General features: G+C 48.0%; 2 protein-coding genes across 2 annotated transcripts; both read left to right on the forward strand.

Annotated features, from left to right (window-relative positions):
* Window positions 1-567: 567 nt before the first annotated feature.
* On the forward strand, window positions 568-5,436 carry ccna2 (cyclin A2). The gene is made up of 9 exons (XM_084469311.1): window positions 568-757; window positions 863-1,140; window positions 1,767-2,010; window positions 2,207-2,316; window positions 2,528-2,751; window positions 3,273-3,477; window positions 3,802-3,915; window positions 4,335-4,468; window positions 4,909-5,436. The coding sequence occupies exons 2-9, from the start codon at window positions 910-912 to the stop codon at window positions 4,958-4,960; spliced, it is 1,314 nt and encodes a 437-aa protein (XP_084325437.1). The 5' UTR covers window positions 568-757; window positions 863-909; the 3' UTR covers window positions 4,961-5,436.
* A 4,692-nt stretch (window positions 5,437-10,128) lies between these two features.
* On the forward strand, window positions 10,129-22,572 carry anxa5a (annexin A5a; the record flags this gene model as incomplete). Its single annotated transcript, XM_084469162.1, has 12 exons — window positions 10,129-10,164; window positions 11,704-11,788; window positions 12,067-12,161; window positions 12,869-12,982; window positions 13,686-13,776; window positions 13,884-13,963; window positions 14,089-14,139; window positions 14,325-14,418; window positions 15,639-15,734; window positions 16,096-16,154; window positions 21,910-22,032; window positions 22,498-22,572. 12 exons carry the CDS (start codon window positions 10,129-10,131, stop codon window positions 22,570-22,572), a joined length of 999 nt encoding a protein of 332 aa, XP_084325288.1.
* Between the last annotated feature and the right edge of the window lie 1,469 nt (window positions 22,573-24,041).

A 24,041-nucleotide genomic window follows, 5' to 3' on the forward strand; every position in this document is an offset into this window, starting at 1 on the left:
TTTAATGACTGATCATGAAATGCTTGGATTTCTGGCATCTTCAACTGTCACAAATAACAGTGTTAATAAAATATATGAATACAATTATGTACATGTAAAATATTAAGAAGACCAGTAATAAAAAGTATTAAAAAATAAAATATGAACACTAAGAAATCTGGACATAAAGTACAAGGATGAGGTGACCAAAACTAGTTTTTAGTATCGCAAATCCACTATAATAAAAGTATTAAATAAGCCTATTAATAACTTCATAATTTCATATGAACCTGTACAATATCAGTTAAAACATTGGTTTATAGGAATGCTAAGAACTGTTGGTATAAAGAACAATGATGCCTTTTTTTGGGGCAAACCACCCAAATAAAACTTTAAACATTACTATTAAATTAACTTATTCATAATGGCATACATTATTGCATACGAACCTGTGACATTTAGACATCGCGTACAGAGTGTCCCCGCCGGCCGCCGTAGTCCCGACGCGTCACGGCCTGCACCGCCTCCCATTGGTCCGTTCAATAGTCGCGGGCTACTTGAACTGCAGAAGCAGCAGAGAGAGAAAGACGCGACCTGCAGCACTGTGTGGGAATCGCAGAGTGTGGAGAGTTAGTGGTCGTTTAATAGTGTTTTAATGGTCTTTCTGTTCGAAGTGTTGCATTGAGTGGTCGGTGTCCGCGTTTAAGGCTGAAGTCTCCTCAGACCTCCTCCTCAGACCTCCTCCGACCTCCTCCTCCCTTCTCCTCCGGACCTGAGTGTAAGTACCTCCAAGCTGCTTGGCTTCCCCATCAGAAGATCCAGACCTAACCCCACCGCTCTAGACCCTAACCTCACCCCTCCGTGTGTCTGATCCCCGGTGCAGACCTCGGTCCATCGCCCTCCTCTCTCTGTGTCCCCGGAGGTCTGAAGATGTCAGAAGCCCCGGTGTCAGAGCTCCACAACCAGGAGAACATGCTCTCCCGGCTCCGGGGAGCCGCCAAGAGCCGGGCTCCGGCCCCGGAGAACCGGGAGAACCTCCCGCCCAAGAGCCGGGCCCTGGCCCCGGAGAACCAGGAGAACCTCCCGCCCCGGACGGTGCTCGGCGCCCTGCAGCAGAACGCTTCCAGCCGGGCACAGAATCAGCGCGCCGCTGGCAAACAGGTCGGGAGCTACCAGTGCTAAGCTATCGGTGCTAAGCTAACTGCTATTAGTGCTGCACCGCCGATCAGTTGCACTAATGTTGCGTTTAGGAGCCGGGATTGTCTTCAAGATGGCGATAGTGACCTGAGACTATGAACAGAAGGTCTTATTATAACATATTTCAAACATTGGACCGAAAACACGCTCTTCAGACTAGTCCGCCATTTTAAGTGGTTACTTAAGACCTTAATTGACATGCGCACTTTGCTCTGTTGTCCTTCCACTGATCACCCTACAATACATTAAAACATTGCATTGTGTCTGGGCGGCATGTGGCTCAGGAGGAGGAGCGGGTCGGCTGTTAACTGAAGGTTGCTGGTTCGATCCCCGGCCCCTTCAAGCTGAGTGGCGAGGTGTCCCTGAGCAAGACGCCTCACCCTGACTGCTCCCGACAGCAGCCTTGAGGGGTTGACTCCGCCGTCAGTGAATGCATGTGTGCATGACTGGGTGAATGTTAGGCAGTATTTTAAAGCGCTTTGAGTGGCCACTGGTTAGGAAAGCGCTGTGTAAATGCAGACCGTTTACGTTTCTATTTGACGTGTGTGACTCTATTTTCCCAGCTCATTAATCTGTGTCCTCATCTCCAGGGAGGCTCCTCCCAGCTGTCCTGTAAGAATGAAGACTTCAGTAAAGGCTGCACCGAGAAGACCTCCAAGCAGCCTGTCTTCCAGATCCACGTGGACGAGCCCGACAGCGCCGGCTCCAGGAGGCCCGCCGCCCACAGAGCGAAGCCTGACGATGGGTCCACGGTGGCACTGCACACGGCCTTGACCCGCCTCCGACCACCACTCGCCCCCCTGGACCTCCCCTCCGCCATGGACGTCAGCTTTGGTGGGTTGGAGAGGAAATAGATTACAGTTGTTATACCTTTATTTAATTAAGCTTTAGCACACTTGCTCTCCCACTGTCTCTCCTGTCTCCCGCACGCTCTCCTGTCTCCACAATAAAGGTTTTATATATGACAGTTGTAGCGTGACATGGCTCTACTGTGTGCCCCCCTCTGAGTCTGACGGTCTGTCTCCCCCAGGCGACTCCCCCATGGACATGTCTCTGATGGAGGGCGAGGAGCGGGCCCTCGACACCACCGAGGTCCCAGAGTACGCCAAGGAGATCCACACCTACCTGAGGGAGATGGAGGTGCGAGTTCCTGCTTAACATGTTTATGTAGTGTCAAAGTTCACAGCATGCATTTCTCTTCAAGGAGTCTTTTTGATCCACACCTTGCAGAGCTTCCGTAGAGGAAGCTTTTGCTGCTCATGAATACTAGAAGTCTCCTCCCTCTAAACGGTGAGCACGGCCCATTTGACTAAACATGTCTCTCTGTCTCTGTCTCTGTCTCCTCTCCCAGGTGAAAATGCGTCCCAAGGCGGGCTACATGAAGAAGCAGCCCGACATCACAGGCAGCATGCGGGCCATCCTGGTGGACTGGCTGGTGGAGGTGGGCGAGGAGTACAAGCTGCAGAACGAGACGCTGTACCTCGCAGTCAACTACATCGACCGCTTCCTGTCCTCCATGTCTGTGCTGAGGGGGAAGCTGCAGCTGGTGGGGACGGCCGCCATGCTGCTGGCCTCGTAAGTCAAACCAGTCTGCCACCCACTCCCTCTTCAGGGGATAACTGGTCTCGATCCTTGCGACCCTCGATCCCTGGGAGGGGATCCACCTGGTCTAGATTGGAGATGTTCTGATGCATTTATTTTTTTTTCTGAACCTGAGTATTGGCTGATACAGAGTGTATATACAGAATACATTTATGTTCTAGTAAAGCGTGAGCATCCATGTGTTTACAACTTGGTAGCTCGACCGCACGTAGGTCGGAGATGACGCGTTTCCCATTCCGACCTTCCACCGCTGACCGTTAACGAACACAGCATATCACCGTAGTGTTTGATGTTCTTTGCCTGTGTAATTGAGTCATGTGATCGGCGCATAGACTTGCATACTCGTCGTTACCGCCTAAAATTCAGTAGCAGAGGAATTTGCTATTTGCTATCGGAACAACTCTAGTGTAGTTCCTCTGCCCCAGAGGACTTGGTTTGGGTGTAGCGTGTGCTGCAGAAGGTTCTAACAAGATGTTCCTTGTGTTCTGTTGCAGCAAGTTTGAGGAGATCTACCCCCCCGAGGTGGCGGAGTTTGTGTACATAACGGACGACACCTACACCAAGAAGCAGGTGCTGAGGATGGAGCACCTGGTGCTGAAGGTCCTCTCCTTCGACCTGGCCGCGCCCACCATCAACCAGTTCCTGTCGCAGTACTTCCTGCACCACGCTGTCAACAAGAGGGTGGAGAGCCTGGCCATGGTGAGGGGACCTCCACCCTAGAGCTGGAGAAGGGGTTCTGTAAACGAATCAGCTCCACGCCTGGTTGGATTTTGATGTGACTTCTTGAAAGAGCTTCATGAAGGAGCTTCAAGGAGCAGCTTGGCGTTGGGCTGGAGGCCGCTGCTCTGTGGGGCTTTTATGAATGACACTAAGTCCTTTTTTTTTACTAGTAACAAGATGCAAACCCCAGCTGTCTTAAAATCCTTAGCTGCAGCTTTGAGACTGTCTTGTGTGTTCTGTTCTTCACTCCCCTGAGAGTCGGGTCACAGAGCTGCTCTAACAGCAGAACGTTCTCCTCCTCAGTACCTGTCGGAGCTGAGCCTAGTCGACTCAGAGCCGTTCCTCAAGTACCTCCCGTCGCACACGGCTGCCGCTGCCCTCCTCCTTGCCCACCACACCATCACAGGGGAATCCTGGGTAAGCCTGGGCCACTGCGGACAGCCGGGCTGTAGGCTAGAGGTTCTGCTAAACACTGACTGGGTTTGAGCTTGGTTGTGGTGCACACAGTGTCACTCCCGAGCTCACAGTAGACGCACCTGCTCAGAGTTTACCTCGACTCCCTAGACCCCACCCCTCTTATGCACTTATTGTATGTTTTACGTCCTGGCACTTATAAGCAGTACATAGCATGCTGTTGCGTCTTATCCTAGCTATCTGTTGTATACTGGGAATGGGTTAACCTAGTGATTGTTAGTGCTTGGCACTTGGTTCTTTGACCATCCTTAATGTACTGACAGATATATTGTTTCTCTTCTGACAAATGTACCTATTGTAAGTCGCTGTGGCTAAAAGCGTCTACTGAATGGTCCTCTCCCCCTCCCTGTGGTTCTCCTCAGCCTGTGGTCCTGGGGGAGATGTCGGGCTACTCGGTGGAGGACCTGACCCCGTGTCTGCAGGACCTTCACCAGATGTTCCTCGCCGCCTCGCAGCACGCCCAGCAGTCGGTCCCCGACAAGTACAAGAGTGCCAAGTAAGACCAGCAACCCCCCCCACAGTCTAGAGATGTTCCAATACGATGGGTTCCGATTCCTGAACTTGAGTATCGGCCACTCTAGCATTTTAACTACCAACTAGCACTTGTTCTCTTACAGCAATCTAGTCAGTTCTCTTACTGTTGACCAAATTTGTTTTCAGAACTAGATCATTCACATCTAGACTTCTTAAGTTACTTGAGTTAAGTAGCCATGGTTTTCCGACTTCCCATAGTGATTTGAGCTTCTCTGCCTGTGTAGTAAAGGAGCCATGTGATGTATCTGCTCGGTGCGTAGACATGTGTTCTTCCGTTAATGCCTAAAATGCAGTATCAGAAGAAGTTCCTTTTTACTGCTATCGGAACAACCCTTCCCCAGACCCAGCCCCTCCTTTATCACTCCTTGCTCCCACTAACGTCTCCTCTCCTCTGCTCCACAGGTACCATGAGGTCTCCCTTATTACTCCTCCTGCCACGCTCACCATCACCTAACCTCTCCCGACCTTGCGTCTTCACCAGCACATCGTAGACCTCACCGCTCACCCACTTTTTTAGGGTGGTGGTGGTTTAGGAATTTTAACGCTATTTTTCTACTGTCCTGTGGGGACGGCTTTTAATCGCCTCGTTACAGCGAGGTCATCGCCTTGTTACAGCGAGGTCGGTCTGCGGGCCGCACCTCGGCTCTTTGATGTGATGTACAAAAAAAAAAGCATTTCTCTGCAGTCTTTCTATTTTTTTAATGTTTTTCTACCCGTTTCCACGGAGACACCAGTTCTCTTCAGAGCCACATGTTTTTACTCGGAGCTGTGTTTGATGTTATGTACATATTTTTATACACTCTGCCAGTCCAGTCTCATGCAGTCCCATGTTGCCTCAGGGATGCACAGCAAGTCTTCCAGCCCGCCCACAGGGCTCGTCGGTTGTCTCGGTCGTCTATCACTCCACCTGCTCTGTAAGATAACGCTGTTGTAAATAAATCCTACTGTAGACTGCACTTTTTCTCATGTCTGTTTATTGGCCGCTGGGGGGCAGCAGAGAGCCACAGTCCTCATGTGGTTATTGGCCGCTGCGGAGAGTCGCAGGCCTCATGTATTATTGGCCGCTGGGGGCAGCAGAGAGCTACTTAGCTGGAAAGAGGCGGGAGAGTTGGTTTATTGCTGGCGTGTCTTTCAAATGAACAACGGTATGGTAATGAGATTAATCGGACCTCATAATGCAGACTTCAAATTATTTTTAATTAAAAACTATATTGCAGGCAATGATATCCTATTCCCCCCCCAGCAGCTTCTTAAACTCAACATCTTGTCATTACTCTGCCTAACAGCTTAATGCTCGTCTGCAGAAACATTAGTTTAATGGCATGTGAATAATTTGCCGTTATGATTGTGGCGGCTGATCTGGAGGGGTGTGATTGCCGCCGCCTCCTCTCCTGAGGAGGGGGTAGTCTCCACCCTCTCTGCTCCTGATGGAGGGTTCAGCCCCTCACAACGCCACAGCCCTGCCTGAGCAGAGCAGCTCCTCCTCTCCTGGTCTTCTCCTCAGACCCTCCTGGTCTCATCAGCTCCTCCTCCTGGTGATGGTGTCCCCGCGGCGCTACCTGGAGACCTCCACCTCGCTGCCACTGGCTCTCAGCTGGGGGGTCAACGTGGGCCTGTACCTGGGCCTGCTCCTGCTGCTCCTGCTCCTCCTGGTGCTCCTCCTCTGGCTGCTCCTCCGCCAGCTGAAGCACTCGGTGGGGTTCTCGGGCCGGGGGGGGGCACGCTCCCTCCCGGAGCCCTTCGGGATCCGCTGGTCCTCCTGCTAGCTGGCCCAGGGAGGGACGGGTGGAGGGGGAGCTAGAATTGTCAGCCCCCCCCGTCACTGTGGAGCTCCTTGCGTTGCCGTGGGGACACTGAGCTTCACCAGGACCTCCTCCTCCTCTACCCCCAGGGACCTGACGGGGTTCTTTAACCTCGTCGCTCCATCTGGGATCCGCCTGTTGCGACGCTGGACGTCTGAGGCTCGTCTTCACCGTCTGGGAGGTGTTCTGTCCTCAGTGTGGACCCGTCTGTACAACCTCTGGTCTGCAGGGAGGCCTGAGGACGGCTGCAGGTGGAGGAAGGTGGAGTGAACTCTGATGGAGCAGAACTAGAAGGAGGTTATCTCCACCCCCACCGAGAGGTAATGTAAACCAAGATGGCTGAACCCTGACTATGTAAACATGTTTAGTGTCTGAGCTCAGTGATGTGAGGACCGCTGCAGAGCTGTTGCTCTGCTCGCTGGAGAACCGGTTCTAAACGAGGGATTGGATTCCACCAGGAGGGGGATGTGATGGAGAGCAGTGAAGGGAATCAATACTCTCTCCCCCGGCGCTGAGGGCTAATTTAAACACTTGATTTCTCCATTCAGACGCACAATAACAACTAAGCAGTCGGTGTTGAGAGTTTTGGAGGCAGTCAGTAGCAGTCTGCAATAAAACCCGACGTTTCAGAGTATAAGACCTACACACTGCTCTGTCAAGAATGAGCTTATTAAATGTATTAAGAGTGCATTATTTAACTCCTAACGAAAAGTGCTTTGTCTTGATGTGGATGTAATGTAGGCTTTAAGACCCCGAGGGGGGTTATTGATTTGAAAGTGCATTCTAGAAGGGGTATTTAAAGTTAACGAGTATCAGATCTAACCTATAGACAAATGGAGGCTTTTTTTTTTTTTTTAAGAGAATTGTCAGCATGACTTATTTCTCCTAAAACGTCCAGCATGTAGCTGGAACGGATGTCATTCTTTAATGATGTCCATGAGGGGCGGCATGATGCTCAGGAGATAGAGCGGGTCGGCTGGTAACCTGAAGGCATTGGTTAGTAGTACTGTGTAGTTCGATCCCCTGCTCCTCCTAGAGTGTCGAGGTGTCCCTGAGCGAGACGCCTCACCCTAACTACTCCAGCTGGTTGTCGCCCTGCGGGGTTGACACCACCGTCGGTGTGTGAATGTGTGTATGAATGGGTGAGTGTTAAAGGTGACATATTATACCACCAGGTGTGAGTGTGATTAGCCATTACAAGCCGTTTTGAAAATGTGCGGCCGATGCGAAAATCGGAGTGTAATTCGCAATTGAGAAATAACAACGGTGGACCTGTTCGTAATTCATTTCTATATTTTGAAAATTGTAATGTAATAATGATCAACCTTAATTTTGCCCCCCCCCCCAGAGGTACTTGGGACCCTACGCGCTCTGCGTACCATACTGCGCATGGGGAGCGGGGGCACTGGGCATGTCCACCTAGATGTGTGCTGGATAGATCAGTCTACCATCTACTCATCTAGCCATTTTCACAACGGTGTGTAATGGCTCATCACACTCACACCTGGTGGTATATGTCCCCTTTAAGCGTTATTGTGCAGCGCTGGTTAGAGAAGCGCTGTATAAATGCAGTCCGTTTACCATGAGGTGGTGACACAGGACGTCCGGTCGTCTGCCATCACCTGGTCATCTGGAGGTAAACAGGGATGTCTCTTCTGTTACTCACATCCACGACACGTAATTACGACCCCGCGTTCCGCCGCCTCGTGGTGCTTTCACCGTGCGGTGTGATCTGCTACACACACACACACACACACCTTACTATCTACCTGTCTGTTACACGCGACATAAGCACAACTATATACCAAGCATGTTATTTTTTAAATGTATATTTTATTATAGTATGAACGTGTTCAGGGACGTCAGGTCACCTCCAAACCATCGCTTTCGGAGGCGTGGCCTCATTGTTTTTGCTCAACCAATTATAATTAATCCCAACCGTCCGGGTCATGTGTCTGTTTCGCTCTCTCGAGACACCCGATTCAGCCGGAAGTCATGTGTCTCAGCAGCTGTCACGGCTACTAATAACTGATCACATCAATTAATCATTGGCCTGATTATATGAACACAATATTGATGTGTTTAGGGTAAGGTGGATCAATAGTTGGGTCAATAGATGAATGGCGTCATTCAATGTCTTTAGAAAAGAGAAGAGAAAATGTTATAATTCTTCCTCACTTAAATTAAGGTCTCTCTCGCTCGCTCGCTGTGTGTGCGTGGGTTTGGATGGGTGTGGTTGTGTGCGTCTGTCTCTCTCAATTCCATTTGCTTTAATGACATGAGTGATGAAACTGCTGCTAAAGCCTCTGACAAACAACATGCAAACAAAACAAACAAATGTCAAACTCATAAATGATCAAATCAAATAAACATTAACTATTGACGGTTGAATACCAAAATGTAAAATTGAGACCTGTCTGTCTGTCTGTCTCTATCGCTAGAGTCAGGTTCATAGGTGTTGGGTTGTTGTTGATATGTTTTACAAATAAAACTAAACCTATTAACTATAGACGATAAACTATGTGCTCACTAAGAATAGAAACGCAGCCCAGACGTGGTCAACATAATTAATGATATATTATTATATATATTATTAATGAGGGCTGTAACAACACGATTGAACGTCCATCAGTGTGCTGTCAGGTGACTCTAAACGCTCCGGTCCAGCGGTCAGACCCCCCACCATCAACACGAGGGGGGGAGGACCCCAGGAAGTGATGTTTAATTGACCCATTTCCTGTGTCATGTCTTCAAGCTGTCACCTGACCCGGGTCCCATCGCCGTGGCAACCGGAGCCGACCAAGGGGTGGCGGTGTTGTGATGTTATGAACCTCATGAAGGATTCAGCGGAACCCGAGAACGCCACAACAAGGTGGTTTCTCAGATGTTAAGACATGAGTTTAAATATTTAAAGCTTTATTTAGAAAGTCAACAGGCTGCCGTCTGACTGATTGATTCCCGGCCAGCTGACACTTTAAGACGGAGCTCTCCATCACTGGGCACTGCTCCCAGTACACTGCTGAATAAATAAATACTGCGTAAATACAACCCGTGTCTCTCATGTACTGTGTACTTTTATAAACGGATCACTGAGACTAGACAGATCTATAAGAAGCGTTTCCGAAACGTTTGAATAAGTTAACGTTTCATGTTTTCATCTTTCATTACAACAAAGTACCGTACGGTTTGCTGCCTTTTCAAACTAAGTACGATTTCTTGTTTCTGTTTGCATAACTCGTGTTTCAGTGATGAGTTGTTCAAGGCTCCACAAGGGTTAGTGGTTCTCTGTCCTGTTTCCTTCCAAGCCGCTCAGAACCATCCAACAGCTGGCTCATCTTGGGGAAGAATTGAGGAAGGATGTCATTTTTTGCTGTGAGAATTCCAGAAAGGCTGATAATAAATAAGAAAATATAACCTAAATAATAATCTTTGGATTGACCCTAATCATTATCCATTTGATTAGTTTTGTATAAATTATAAAAATCATTCCCTCTTCCCTTCGTCCCCTGATTAGATTCTGTTTACTGTTCAGGATTAATGGTGGCACTGGGAACATTCTGGTGGCACTGGGAACATTCTGGTGGCACTGGGAACATTAAGATGGTCCCTGGGAACATTTCGGTTACACTGGAAATATTCACTGGGAACAGGCACTGGGAACATAACTAAGGTCACTGGAAACATTTCAATGCAATGTTTTCAGGGTGTGTGTGGATGTTTCTCATCCACACACACTGGACACAGGTCACTGGAAACATTGTGGGGCCAGAGCAGAGCTACGTCGGTCACTGGAGACCAGAGCGGCAGCGGATCCGGTCGGATGACACTGGACACCGCGGTGTTGGGTGACGTCATGGTGATGTCACGGGATCACAGAGCACCTTAAGGTGCTGAGCGGAGGGACGACGGGGCAGATCCTCTCCTCCACGCGCCGACGCCTGCGGTAAGACCTGCACCTTCCTGGGAAACCTTGTTACCCCGGGATCAATTAGTCTGTTAAGAAGGTGAGCTTATGTTGTGAAAAAACTGATTGGAGTTTGTACTGTTCCCCTGTCCAGGAAACTGCCCCACCTCGGCTCCACCTCTCCCCGACCTTGTCTCCACCACCTCTCCTCCACCTCGTCTCCACCTCTCCTCCACCTCTCCTCCGACTCGTTGGTCTCAGCAGGATGGTGAGTACTCCTCCTCTGTGGAGGACTGTGTGTTGAAGAGATGTTGCTGTCCGGCTAGCTTCATGTTCAGTGTGGAGGGTCACTAGGGTCTGAGGGGCGTGGAGGAGGGCCGTGGGTCTGAGGGGGGGGGAGGAGGGCCGAGGGCCATGGGTCTGAGGGGGGTGGAGGAGGGCCGTGGGTCTGGGGGGGGGGGGGGGGGGGGGGGGGTGTTGGAGGAGGGCCGTGGGTCTGCGGTTCAGTGGAGCGAGTGTTGACCTAAAGTCATGTTGTCACGCTGAATGCTCCATCGGAGCGGAACAACAGACACGCTCACCTCCACCCCCCCACCTCCCCCTCCCCAACACCGGAGCGACGGGGGTCCACCGTCTTCTCCCTTTCCTTCCACATTGTTTCCATCCCCTGGCCTCGTGAGGCGGTCTGGGGTTGTGTTGAGTTACTGTCCGCATGAAACCACGGCAACGGCGTCTGGGTCCGGCGCTCCTTCAGGGATCGATGTCATCAGGGCCCCTCGGTCTGGGTCTGGTCGGGAGATCCAAGACCTGTCTCTCTCTCCCTCCCTCTTTCTCTATCTTTCTGTTTGTCTCTCTCTCGCTCTCTCTCCCTCCTCCTCGTCTTCCCTCTGTCTCCTCTTCTCCTCCTGTGCGTCTCTGCTCCTCCTCTCCTCCTCCTCTCCTGAGGAGGTGGTGGAGTGGATGAAGCGGTGCCTGATGGGTTAATGGAGCAGTAGTCTCAGGCGGTGGATCAGCTCCAGAGCGGTCTGAAGCCAACCATTAGGCTGGGGGAGAGATGATATCTAGATGAGGAAGGTCGTGGTTGACAGTATATCTCTTTCTCACACACATCGTTATAATGTATATTATTATTATTTCACATCCTTCACATCTACACACCGGCTGGAGGCCACGGGTCAGGGTCAAAGGTTCTGGGTTCAATGCCCAATGCCTCAATCTACCTGAAGTCTACCTGCCTTCTAGAGCCGGATGATCTCTAACCCCTACCTGCTCCTTAAGGACCTGTCTCTGTACTGTCTAACCCCTACCTGCTCGCTAAATACCTGTCTCTGTACTGTCTAACCCCTACCTGCTCCTTAATGACCTGTCTCTGTACTGTCTAACCCCTACCTGCTCCTTAATGACCTGTCTCTGTACTGTCTAACCCCTACCTGCTCCTTAATGACCTGTCTCTGTACTGTCTAACCCCTACCTGCACTGGTCTGGTCCTAGGATTACAGAGGAACCGTCCGTCCCTTCGTCCACTTCGACCCAAAATCAGATGCCGAGTTCCTGCACAAGGCGATGAAAGGAATAGGTCAGTCACCTCCTCCTCCTCCCCTCCTTCTCCCCCTCATTCTCCTCTACCTCCTTCTTCTTCCTCCTCCTCCTTCTCCTCCTCAGTTACCCTAATACCTAAACTAAACTAATAGCTCAACCTAAGAAATATACTTATATATTGATAGATCAGGTATTGATGTATTGATCGATCAGGTATTGATGTATTGATCTGGTGTATTGATGGATCAGGTTTTGATCTATTGATAGATCAGGTATTGATCAATCAGGTATTGATTGATCAGATGTATTGATCAGGAACGGACGAGGATGCGGTGCTGATGCTGCTGACGGCTCGGAGCAACAGCCAGCGACAGGAGATCAAAGAGGCCTATAAGAAGAGTCACAAGAAGGTAGGTGGAGCCTGAGGACACGCCCCCAGGGCTCTGTGTAGGCGGAGCCTGAGGACACACCCCCAGGGCTCTGTGTAGGTGGAGCCTGAGGACACGCCCCCAGGGCTCTGTGTAGGCGGAGCCTGAGGACACACCCCCAGGGCTCTGTGTAGGTGGAGCCTGAGGACACGCCCCCAGGGCTCTGTGTAGGCGGAGCCTGAGGACACACCCCCAGGGCTCTGTGTAGGTGGAGCCTGAGGACACGCCCCCAGGGCTCTGTGTAGGCGGAGCCTGAGGACACGCCCCCAGGGCTCTGTGTAGGTGGAGCCTGAGGACACGCTCCCAGGGCTCTGTGTAGGCGGAGCCTGAAGACACACCCCCAGGGCTCTGTGTAGGCGGAGCCTGAAGACACGCCCCCAAGGCTCTGTGTAGGTGGAGCCTGAAGACACGCCCCCAGGGCTCTGTGTAGGCGGAGCCTGAAGACACGCCCCCAGGGCTCTGTGTAGGCGGAGCCTGAAGACACGCCCCCAGGGCTCTGTGTAGGCGGAGCCTGAAGACACGCCCCCAGGGCTCTGTGTAGGCGGAGCCTGAAGACACGCCCCCAGGGCTTTGGGGGCATTGCTATAGAAAGTTGTATGGATTTCTCTACAGATTGTTCAGATGTGTAGAGATGTAATCCAGAGACAGTGATACTGTAATGGTTCCAGTTGATTCCTTTGTGTTCCCAGGACCTGGTGAGCGCTCTGAAGTCTGAGCTGCAGGGTTTGTTTGAGAGTCTGATCTTAGCACTGATGACCCCTCCAGTGCTGTACGACGCCTCGCTGCTGAACAAGGCCCTGAAGGTACTCAGCGGGTCACTGTTAACCTGCTAACATGTTAACCTGCTAACGCAATATGTTAACCTGCAAACTCAAAATGTTAACCTGCGAACTCAACATGATAAGCTAACTCAACATGTTATCATGCTGAATCAACATATTAGCATGCTAACTCAACATGTTATCACACTAACTCAACATGTTGTCACGCTAACTCAACATGTTAACCTGCTTACTCAACATGTTATGCTAACTCAACATGTTGTCACGCTAACTCATGTTATCATGCTGACTCAACATATTAGCATGCTAACTCAACATGTTATCACGCTAACTCAACATGTTGTCACGCTAACTCAACATGTTAACCTGCTCACTCAACATGTTATCATGCTAACTCAACATATTAACCTGCTCACTCAACATGTTAACCTGCTAACTCAACATGTTATCATGCTAACTCAACATGTTAACCTGCTAACTCAACATGTTAACCTGCTCACTCAACATGTTAACCTGCTAACTCAACATGTTAACCTGCTAACTCAACATGTTATCATGCTAACTCAACATGTTAACCTGCTCACTCAACATCTTAACCTGCTCACTCAACATCTTAACCTGCTCACTCAACATGTTAACCTGCTAACTCAACATGTTATCCTCATGCTCATAGCAGCCTGTGTTTGTCTGTAACTGAAGATGCGCTGTTGTGACGTGTCGTCAGGGCGCAGGGACCAACGACGAGGTTCTGATTGAGGTCCTGGCATCGCGGAGCCCAGAGCGGCTGAAGGCCGTCATCAAGACCTACAAGAAAGGTCTCATCTCATTCCTCCTCCTAGAGGAGCGTCTCTGGAGGGTCTGCTCCTCCCCTCCTCACCTACTCCTCACCTCCTCCTTCTCCTCTTTCTCCTTCTCCTCTCAGAGTTTGGCGGGAAACTGGAGAAAGACATCATGAGCGACACGTCAGGACACTATGAGAAACTCCTGCTGCTCCTCCTACAGGTGGGAAGGAAGGGGGAGGGAGGAAGGGAGGGAGGGGGGGATGAGGAGGGAGGAGGAGGGAGTAGTTTCTGGAATCACCTTGTGTGATTTCATGTCTGTCATCTGATCTGTCTATCCTTCTCCAGGGGAACAGGGAGGAAGGGGTTAACGAGGGAAAGATTGAGAAAGACGCCAAGGTAAGAAACCAGTTTATTCCTAAAACCAGTAAGAAACCAGTTTACACAGAGTCTTACAACCAGTTTACATTCTGACTTCAAGTGTGTGTGTGTGTGTGTGTGTGTGTGTGTGTGTGTGTGTGTGTGTGTGTGTGTGTGTGTGTGTGTGTGTGTGTGTGTGTGTGTGTGTGTGTGTGTGTGTGTAGGACCTGTTTGAGGCCGGAGCCTCTAAGGTGGGGACGGATGAGGAGGTGTTCATCTCCATCCTGGGCAAGAGGAGCCATGAACACCTGAGACTGGGTTTGGTTTTCACTACCATCCACTAACCTCCTTACTATCTTTACTAACAACACCTAACTCACTATACTCACCAGACTCACCTCCTAACTCACTACTGTCCACTAACCTCCTTACTATCTTTACTAACCACACCCACCCCCTAACTCACTATACTCATCTCCTAACTCACTATACTAACCACTCTCACCTGAGCTAACTCTTTGGCAAAGCAAATTTGCCAAAACCCAGATTACTGTATAATATATTCACTTCAAAACGTTTTAAATAACAATAGTGTCAGACAGCCATACCACCAAGAACACGCCCGATCTCATCTGATCTCATCTGATCTCATCTGATCTCGGAAGCTAAGCATGGTCGGGCTTGGTTAGTACTTGGATGGGAGACTACCAGGTGCTGTAAGTGGTGTTGGGTGGTGGCCAGTAGGTGGCACTGTTCCCTCTGGCCAAAACATCAATCCCCATGCCCCAGTGCAGTGACGGGGACACTGTGCTGTGGAAGGTGCGTCCTTCGGAGGAGACGTAAATCCGAGGTCCTGACTCACTGAGGTCATAAAAGATCCCAGGGCACTTATCGAAAAGACTAGGGGATCCCCCGGTGTCCTGGCTAAAACTGCCCAACCAGGCTCATTCAGTCTGGCCCCCTAATCATCCCCCTGTATAATTGGCTCATTCATTAATTCCCTCACTTTCCACCTCAACCTGTGGTGAGCGTTCTGGCGCCGATTGGCTGCCGTGCATCACCCAAATGGGTGCTACACATTGGTGGTGGTTAGTGAGGTCACTCTTCACTGTAAAGCATCTTTGAGTGTCTAGAAAAGTGCTATATAAATCCAATCAATTATAGTGTGAATGTGGCTGAATCAGCCTGAATCGTTTATGTTTGAATAATGTACATGATGTTTCCCTCACAACCTGTGTGTTATGTCATGTATGTATATATATATTATTTACATTTAAATTTAGGGCATTTAGCAGACACTTTTCACTTACAATAAGTACATTTGTCAGAAGAAAGAGAAACAATACAATACAATATATCTCTGTGGGTACAGTAAGGATGTTCATAGAACCAAGTGCCAAGCACTTACAATCACTAGGTTAACCCATTCCCCATACACAACAGTGATAGCTAGGATAAGATGCTACGCAACGCTAAGTACTATTACATTAAGTGCCAGGACGTACAACATACAATAAGTACCTTACAATCTCCTCCAGTGTTCGCTGCCTATAAGAAGCTGGCCGGGACGGACATTGAGGAGAGCATCAAGAGTGAGACGACCGGGAACCTGGAGAACCTCATGGTGGCCATCGGTGAGATGAACACATGAAGGGTGAACACATGAAGGATGAACACATGATAGATGGACACATGATAGATGGTCACATTAATAAAGGTAGTATTATAGCAGGGGTATACATTGTTGTAATACTAGTGTATTAGTATAAATAGTGTAGCCATAGTGTAGTATGGTAGTATTACAGTAGTAGTATTAATAATGCAGTGTTGAGATTAATAGTACTAGTAGTAGTATTAATAGTGCAGTGTGATAAATAAATAATAAATAATAAATAAATAAATAGTAACAGCAGTAGTATTAATAGTATTAGCAGTAGTAGTAGTAATAGTATTAGTAGTATAGTAGTATATTAATGTAAGTGTTTTTTCTTCTAGTGAAGTGCATTCGAAGCGTTCCAGCCTATTTCGCTGAGGTGCTTTATGGATCCATGAGGGTAACACGCACTCGTACTTGATTTAAAGCTTGTCTGTGATTGGCTAGCAAGTTTCTAAAGCTTGTCTGTGAATGGCCCGCATGCAGGGTTGTTTCTAAAGCTTGTCTGTGAGTGGCCAGCATGTTTCTAAAGCTTGTCTGTGAGTGGCAAGCGTGTTTCTAAAGCTTGTCTGTGAGTGGCTAGCATGTTTCTAAAGCTTGTCTGTTATTGGCCAGCGTATTTCTAAAGCTTGTCTTTGATTGGCCAGTGTGTTTCTAAAGCCTGTCTGTGATTGGCCAGCGTGCAGGTTTTTTTCTAAAGCTTGTCTGTGAATGGCTTGCATGATTCTAAAGCTTTTCTGTGATTGGCCAGCGTGCAATGGTGTTTCTAAAGCTTGGGCCCTATTTTCATGGTCTGAAATGCAAGTATGAATCGCGAAACGCAAGTAGCTTTTTGGGCGGATCTCTGGTGCTGTTGCTATTATACCGGCGGATAAATTAGTCTTGTGCCTGACGCAAATCTAAAATGGGTTGGTCTGAATGCTGGTAGGTGTGTTTTGGGCGTAACATGCAATAAATCAATGAGAGTGCCTCAATGAGAGTGATCTCCCATCCCCTTTAAGAGCCATGAGCGCATTTGAAGTTGACAAGTTGATATTTTGACAGTGCGTTTGCAGTCTCCGCTGAGACAGATGCATGACCACATGAATTTCAAACTTCAAATGGCTCAGTTTATGGCCAAATAATAGGCCTAATTCACACAGAAACTTTGTGAAGCTGCTCCGAACCCACCACCCACCCAAAAACATGACATTGTGGGGAATGGTATATGTACATTGTGATAGAGCCTTAGATCTAACATATCAACAGGCATGAAGACAGACGGACAGAAAAAAGGACTAGAGGATCAGATAACAATTAGACAAACAATTAGACAAACAGATGAGACAAGACGAGCTGACAGGACAAAACAGACAAACAGATAAATAGACAGACATTCAGTCAAATGAAGTGGTATAAGCTGTTTGAGATGAGACTGAGGGTTGGGGGGGGGGGGGGGGGGGGAGAAAATAAAAGACAAAAGAAAGGTAAAAATAAGTAGTTGTGTGTGTGTGTGTGTGTGTGTGTGTGTGTGTGTGTGTGTGTGTGTGTGTGTGTGTGTGTCTGTGCGCGTGCGTGCAAATGCGTGTGTGTGTGAGTAGCAAAGGTAAAGAGGGGGATAGAGAAGTAGTGAAAGGGACAGATTAGATATGGATGTTGGTGTTATTGTGGATTGGTGAGTAAATGGCTGGAATTTTGCAGGAAGATTAAAAATGGGTTCCAGATTTCTTTAAAGGCCGATATATTGTTCTGTTTGTGAGCGGAAATTTCTGTTGAGATGTGTTCGGAAATTACGTTGGTCCAGTGTGTGAGGTGACAGGTGACTTAGCAACAGTTAGAGATACGAGTACAGGATTTTTGTGTTCTGGTGGGATGGGGGCTTCTGTAATGTCACCTAAAAAACATAGTGAAGGTGATAGTGGGATTCTGCAGTCAAAGATGGTGGAAAGGGTTTTAGTGACTGATGTCCAAAGTAGGTGAACAGGTTGACAGATCCAGGTGGCATGGAAGTAGGTGTCAGTGCTACCCAGAGTGCATTGTGAACAGATGTCCGTTTCAGCTAATCCCATTTTAAACATTTTGCTCTGTGTGATGTGGAACCTGTGGATGGTTTTATATTGTATGAGTTGTAAGTTGGTGTTAGGGGTCATAGTGAAAACATTTTTATAGATGTCTGTCCAGAAATCTGGGGTTCGAGAAAGTTCCAGGTCGATTTCCCATTTTGAGTTTGAGGAGTAGTGGTGGGGAGGGGTTGCAGTTCGGTGATCTGAGGATCGCATCACTGCTCTTTGCAGATGATGTGGTCCTGATGGCATCATCGGCCTGTGACCTTCAGCACTCACTGGATCGGCTGGCGGCCGAGTGTGAAGCGGCTGGGATGAGGATCAGCACCACTAAATCTGAGGCCATGACTCTTAGCAGGAAACCGGTGGATTGCCCTCTCCGGGTAGGAAATGAGTCCTTAGCCCAAGTGAAGGAGTTTAAGTACCTCGGGGTCTTGTTCACGAGTGAGGGTATGATGGAGCGTGAGATTGGCCGGAGAATCGGAGCAGCGGGGGCGGTATTGCATTCGCTTTACCGCACTGTTGTGACGAAAAGAGAGCTGAGCCGCAAGGCAAAGCTCTCGATCTACCGGTCGATCTTCGTTCCTACCCTCACCTATGGTCATGAGGGGTGGGTGATGACCGAAAGGACGAGATCGCGGATACAAGCGGCCGAGATGAGTTTTCTCAGGAGGGTGGCTGGCTTCTCCCTTAGGGATAGGGTGAGAAGTTCAGCCATCCGGGAGGAACTCGGATTAGAGCCGCTGCTCCTTTGCTTAGAAAGGAGTCAGTTGAGGTGGTTCGGGCATCTGGTAAGGATGCCCACTGGACGCCTCCCTTGGGAGGTGTTCCAGGCACGACCAGTGGGGAGGAGACCCCGGGGAAGACCCAGGACTAGGTGGAGAGATTATATCTCAACACTGGCCTGGGAACGCCTCGGGATCCCCCCGTCAGAGCTGGTCAATGTGGCCCGGGAAAGGGAAGTCTGGGGCCCCCTGCTTGAGCTGCTGCCCCCGCGACCCGACCCCGGATAAGCGGACGACGATGAGGATGAGGATGAGGAGAGTTTGAGGAGGTGATAATTCTGTAAAGTTTGGAGATTATTTTCTGGGGGTGATCTGCAATAGCCATTGTTGGCTGTTGTTTGTCAGATTGATTTTTGATCTGATTGCTGATTTGAACTGTTGATAATGGAGAAATTGGTCCTTTGCAACCCCAAATTTCTGTACAATTGAGTTGATAGACATGAATTGGTTATTTTCATATAAGTGGTGAAGGTGAGGGATTCCCTTTGATTGCCATTTGGGGAAGTGATACATGGTGCCAGTGTTGTTTTGGTGATCTTATTGGTTTTCCACCAGGCTGTCAGAGCTGTGGAAATGGTGGTGTAACAGAAAAAGTCTGATTTCTTGATTGATTGTGGGAGAAAGGGCAGGTCGGCTATTGTAGTGGGATTGCATAGGTCTTGTTCTACTGTTAACCAGGGATGTATATGTTTTGGTTGCTGTGTCCATTTGAATAAATACTGTAGTTGGTTATGGTTTGCAAGGAAATAGTGATAGAAGTGTGGTGCTTAAAGTCTGCCTTGTTGTTTAGTATTGTTTAGTGTTGTTTGTAATGTTGAGAGGGAGATTCTTGATTGCTTGTTTTTCCAGTAAAAGTGAGTGGTTAGTGAGTCTATTGTTTTGAACCATTTGTCTGTAGGGGTGGTGGGGGTCATGGCGAATAAGTAGTTGATCTGTGGAAGGGTTTTCATTTTAACTGTTGCTATTCGGCCAATGAGTGTGAGGGGGAGTTTGTTCCAGCGTTTGTAGTCATCTATTTTTTTAACATAGGGGCGTGGTTGAGATTGAAAAGCTCTGACAGCCTGAGGGAAAACACAATGCCTTGATATTTGATATTGCCGGTATTAAGAGGGAGTGTAGGATCTTGGACTGGATGATTTATGGTTGATTTTTTCCAGTTTACCGTATAGTGTGAGACTTTAGAGAAATGGTTGATGGTCTTGAAGGCTTCTTGAAGTGAGGCGTGGGGAGTTTGTAGGTATAATAACAGATCATCGGCATATAGGCTAATCTTGTATTGTGAGTTGGCTTTTTGGATTCCTTTAATTTTACTGTTTTGACGTATTGCTGCTGCAAGTGGTTCGATGAATATGGCGAAGAGAGATGGGGATAGTGGGCATCTTTGTCTAGTTCCCTGGTGCAGTGTGAAGCTTGGTGAAGTGATCCCATTGGTGACAATAGTGGCCCTAGGTGATTTGTAAAGTGTCCTTATCCAATGGATGAATGACTCCCCAAAACCAAATTTGCGGAGTGTGGTGAAAAGGAAGATCCAGTTGACTTTGTCAAATGCCTTTTCTGCATCCAGCGACACAATGATGCTTTTCTGTTGTTGTTTTTGTGATATATTTATGAGATTGAAGAGTTGACGGGTGTTATCAGATGCGTGCCTGTTCTTTATAAATCCTGTCTGATCGAGGTGAATTATGGTGTGCATGACCATCTATCCTAGTTGCTAATCCTAGTTGCTAATTTTAAGGTCTGTGTTGATCAGAGATAGCGGTCGGTAACTTGAGGGGTGGGTGGGGTCTTTGTTGGGTTTCAGTAGAAGACTGATGACCGCTGTATTCATGTGAGTGGGTATGGAGGAAGTGGCTTTGATATCTGTAGTTAATCGGATGAATAGTGGTGATAAAAGGTCCCAAAAATGTTTGTAAAATTCAGCCGGTAGTCCATCAGGTCCAGGTGATTTGTTATTGGGCATGTTATTAAGTGCTTTAAAGAGTTCTTCTGTTGTGATTGTTTTTTCTAGTAGGCTGGATTGATCTGAGGTTATTGAAGGGAGGTCCAAAGAGTTTAGAAAGGTGTCGATTTCTGATTGGGTGGGTATGTTACCAGCAGAATACAAGTTGCTATAGCAATGTCTGAATGTGTTATTTATGTCCTGAGGGTCCTGAGTTGGTTCACCATATGTGGATGAATATATTTTGTCAAATTATTTTAACTTGAGATGTTGGAGCTCATTGACTGTCAAGTGTGTTTCTTGTAAGAAGCATATATCGGCCCTTAATTTAGTGAGGTGGTTAATTACTTTGATTCTTTTAGATTGTGTATGAAAGCCACGTACATTCCATGTTATCAGTTTAAGTGGATGTATGAGTGTGTGGAGTGTATGTCGTATGTGATGAATAAGTAAGTTGTAAGAATGGAGTTAATAGGGAGGAAGGGAGTAGGGTAGAAAGATATGGGTTTGGGAGGGGGCAGGGGGAGAGAAAGTAAGAAGAGGGGATTGGGAGAAAATGTGATAATAAATTGTGTGCATGTGGCAGGGAAGCTAGCCTAACTTGTAGGCTATCTAAGAGGGGGAAAAGGGCGTACTTCACTAAGAAATAATGGAGCAGCTTCATATAACCCCTCAGTATAGGTCGAGGTTGGCTTAGACTTACTGACACAATTACACTGAACATACATGGGTTGAACATGAGGACATTGTTGACATAGAGACATTGAACACAGACCTCATCAGACCTCATTTCCAAGTGAGCCAGTATTTATCATTGGAGACCGTTTTTCAACACTTTTTATTCAGTCCTTCTAGTTGCGGAAATCGCTGGTGCTAGGCTAGCGCAAGTCGATGGGGATCTGCTAGCCTGCCAATAAAAACAGTTTTACCCACTCCACAGTATACCCGAGGCAAATCAATTATAAGGCCAGACTAGCAGTGTAAATGTCTGTGTTGATAGAATGTTAGAAATAAAACTATCCTTGTATCGCCATGAGCACATTACATTTTGAGGGACTTATTTTCTTTTTCCACAATCCACATGCTATTTCTAAGCAGTTTGACACATATGAACAATCTTTGACATCATAATATTTCAATTAGGCTAATCGTTTGCATGCTTTTGCTGTGTATATCCTACGTGTGTGTAAGCTTATGTTGCTGTTCCGACCTGCCATGGCACGCAAAATAGCAACACCAACTGCACTATCCGCTAGTGCATTCAGACCAGTTATTGCTGGTCAGTTGCGCAATTGCTTTATGGATCAGTGAAATAGCACCAAGTATCATCTGTGTCAGTGATTGGCCAGCATGCGGAGGTGTTTCTGAAGCTTGTCTGTGATTGGCCAGGGTGCGGGGACAGACGACGGGACCCTGATACGGGTCATGGTGTCTCGGAGCGAGGTGGACATGTTGGACATAAGAGAAGTCTTCTGCGAAACCTACAAAGTGTCTCTGTACAACACCATCCAGGTACACTATCTATACCTATATATCTATACCTCTCCTCTCTAGAAGTAGTTCACTTAGATTTATAGCTCTCCTCTCTAGTAGTAGTTCACCTAGATCTATACCTCTCCTCTCTAGAAGTAGTTCACCTAGATCTATACCTCTCCTCTCTAGAAGTAATTCACCTAGATCTGTCTCCTCTCTAGAAGTAGTTCACCTAGATCTGTCTCCTCTCTTGCAGTAGTTAAACTATAGATCTATATGTTTATCTGCTCTATACTAGCGGTGATGTAGTGGTGATGTCGCGTGACGTAGCTTTCAAATCCCTGGCACTGGGCCTCAGGGTTAATGATGTCATCAGTCATCACGACGTAATTCCACCAGTGGCCCCCCCACTCCCTTGTGGTCTCCATGGCTACTGAGATGTGTGAGCGGTCTGAAGTCATAACCCAACCTCCCTCCCCCCACCCCCCCCCCCCCCCCCCCCAGGAGGACACTAAGGGGGACTATGAGAAGGCTCTCCTCTACCTTTGCGGTGGGAACGACCGTGCCGGCGCCTTCTGATGAAGTCAGAAGGCGAACCCCCCCCCCCCGGCAGCTCTGGGACCTGGTCCAGGACCGGGACCTGGTCCGGGACCGGGAGCAGGTCCGGGAGCAGGATCAGGACCTGGACCTCCTCCTTATCGACCCCTCTCTGTTGTCGTGGACATCAGCCTTTGCCGGGCTCTTCAGAACGCCTCCCTGCGGAGCGATGACCTCATGGATGAGCTCATGGATGAGCTCATCGCATTGCAAGCTTTCCACAGATAAATTAAAATTAAATGTATGAATATAAAGGAGGATTCGTAGTGTGTTCCTGGGCTCTGTCGTCGTGGTTTATCGCATTAAATATCTTTGTTTGGTTAACGTTGACCATCTCTCAATGATTTCCTATCCTACATCATGTGACACTGACAGTTGTGTGTGTCTGCGTATATGTGTATGTGTGTCTGCATACATGCATGTATGCGTGTGTGTGTGTGTGTCTGCATGTGTGTGTCTGCGTGGACGTTAAGCGCTTGAGAAGCAGTGAGTGAAGGTGAATTATTAAAGCTGTCCATGTAAACTTGTCTGCTGCTCATTAATTAAACCCCCGGTCGTGTTTGTTGAGTAAGGGAAGATGTTGTCCTGGTTTTGTCAACAGAGATTGAACGCTTTGGCAGCAAAACTCTGCTGATGAACCACAAGGGGGCGGTAAAACCTGGGGGGTATTCCATCAACCAAGCTAAACCCAAAGCCGGGCTTATTTTGCTTAGCCTGGCTTCTTTCTGTCAGGCTAACTTGAGCGGTGCTTCAGAGAAATCCACCTGTCAGCAACAATTGTACCATCAGAAGGTTCCGCCAAGCCTAGTCCTCACAATTTTGTCATAAATGTACATATATGAAGTACAAACAGCGTATATTTTCACTAAGGGTCTAAGATTAAATGAAATAATTCAATGAATTGCTATCTATTATCACTTTTTCCAACACATTTTTACACAAATCTATGTATTATCGCATCATCAGTAATCAGCGGCTGGGTGAATGGTCTAGCACTTGCCCTGTGATATGCACAACCTGAGTTCGCGTCTAGACTAATGCGTAGTATTCTTGGCGTTGGCTACATTTTGTAATTCCCTTTATTAATTTTATTAATTCCCTAATTAAGAATATTCAAAGAAATGGAAAATAAATGGCATGAAAAGTTACTTGATTTCTCTAGTAATCCTTCCTATATTACTATTACTTGCGTGGGGATAGAACCCCGGACGACCGGGTGCAAGTCCGACACGTTAACTCGAGACTATCTCCCTGCTTTTAAATCAATGGTCAATATTAAATTAAAATATGTTACGCTTAATACTACTTATGCATTCAACAGATCGCCGATTTTTGTGCCAGGCAGCCTCCCTGTTTCTATTAATGGTTACGGTGTTCCCTTTTTGAGTTATTATATGCGTGTACTCCTCATAGACCTCCACAAGAAGCTTCTGTTCGCCGCTGGAAAAGAT

This window comes from Micromesistius poutassou (assembly GCF_964030765.1).
Source record: "Micromesistius poutassou genome assembly, chromosome: 6".
NCBI classification, from domain to species: Eukaryota; Metazoa; Chordata; class Actinopteri; order Gadiformes; family Gadidae; genus Micromesistius; species Micromesistius poutassou.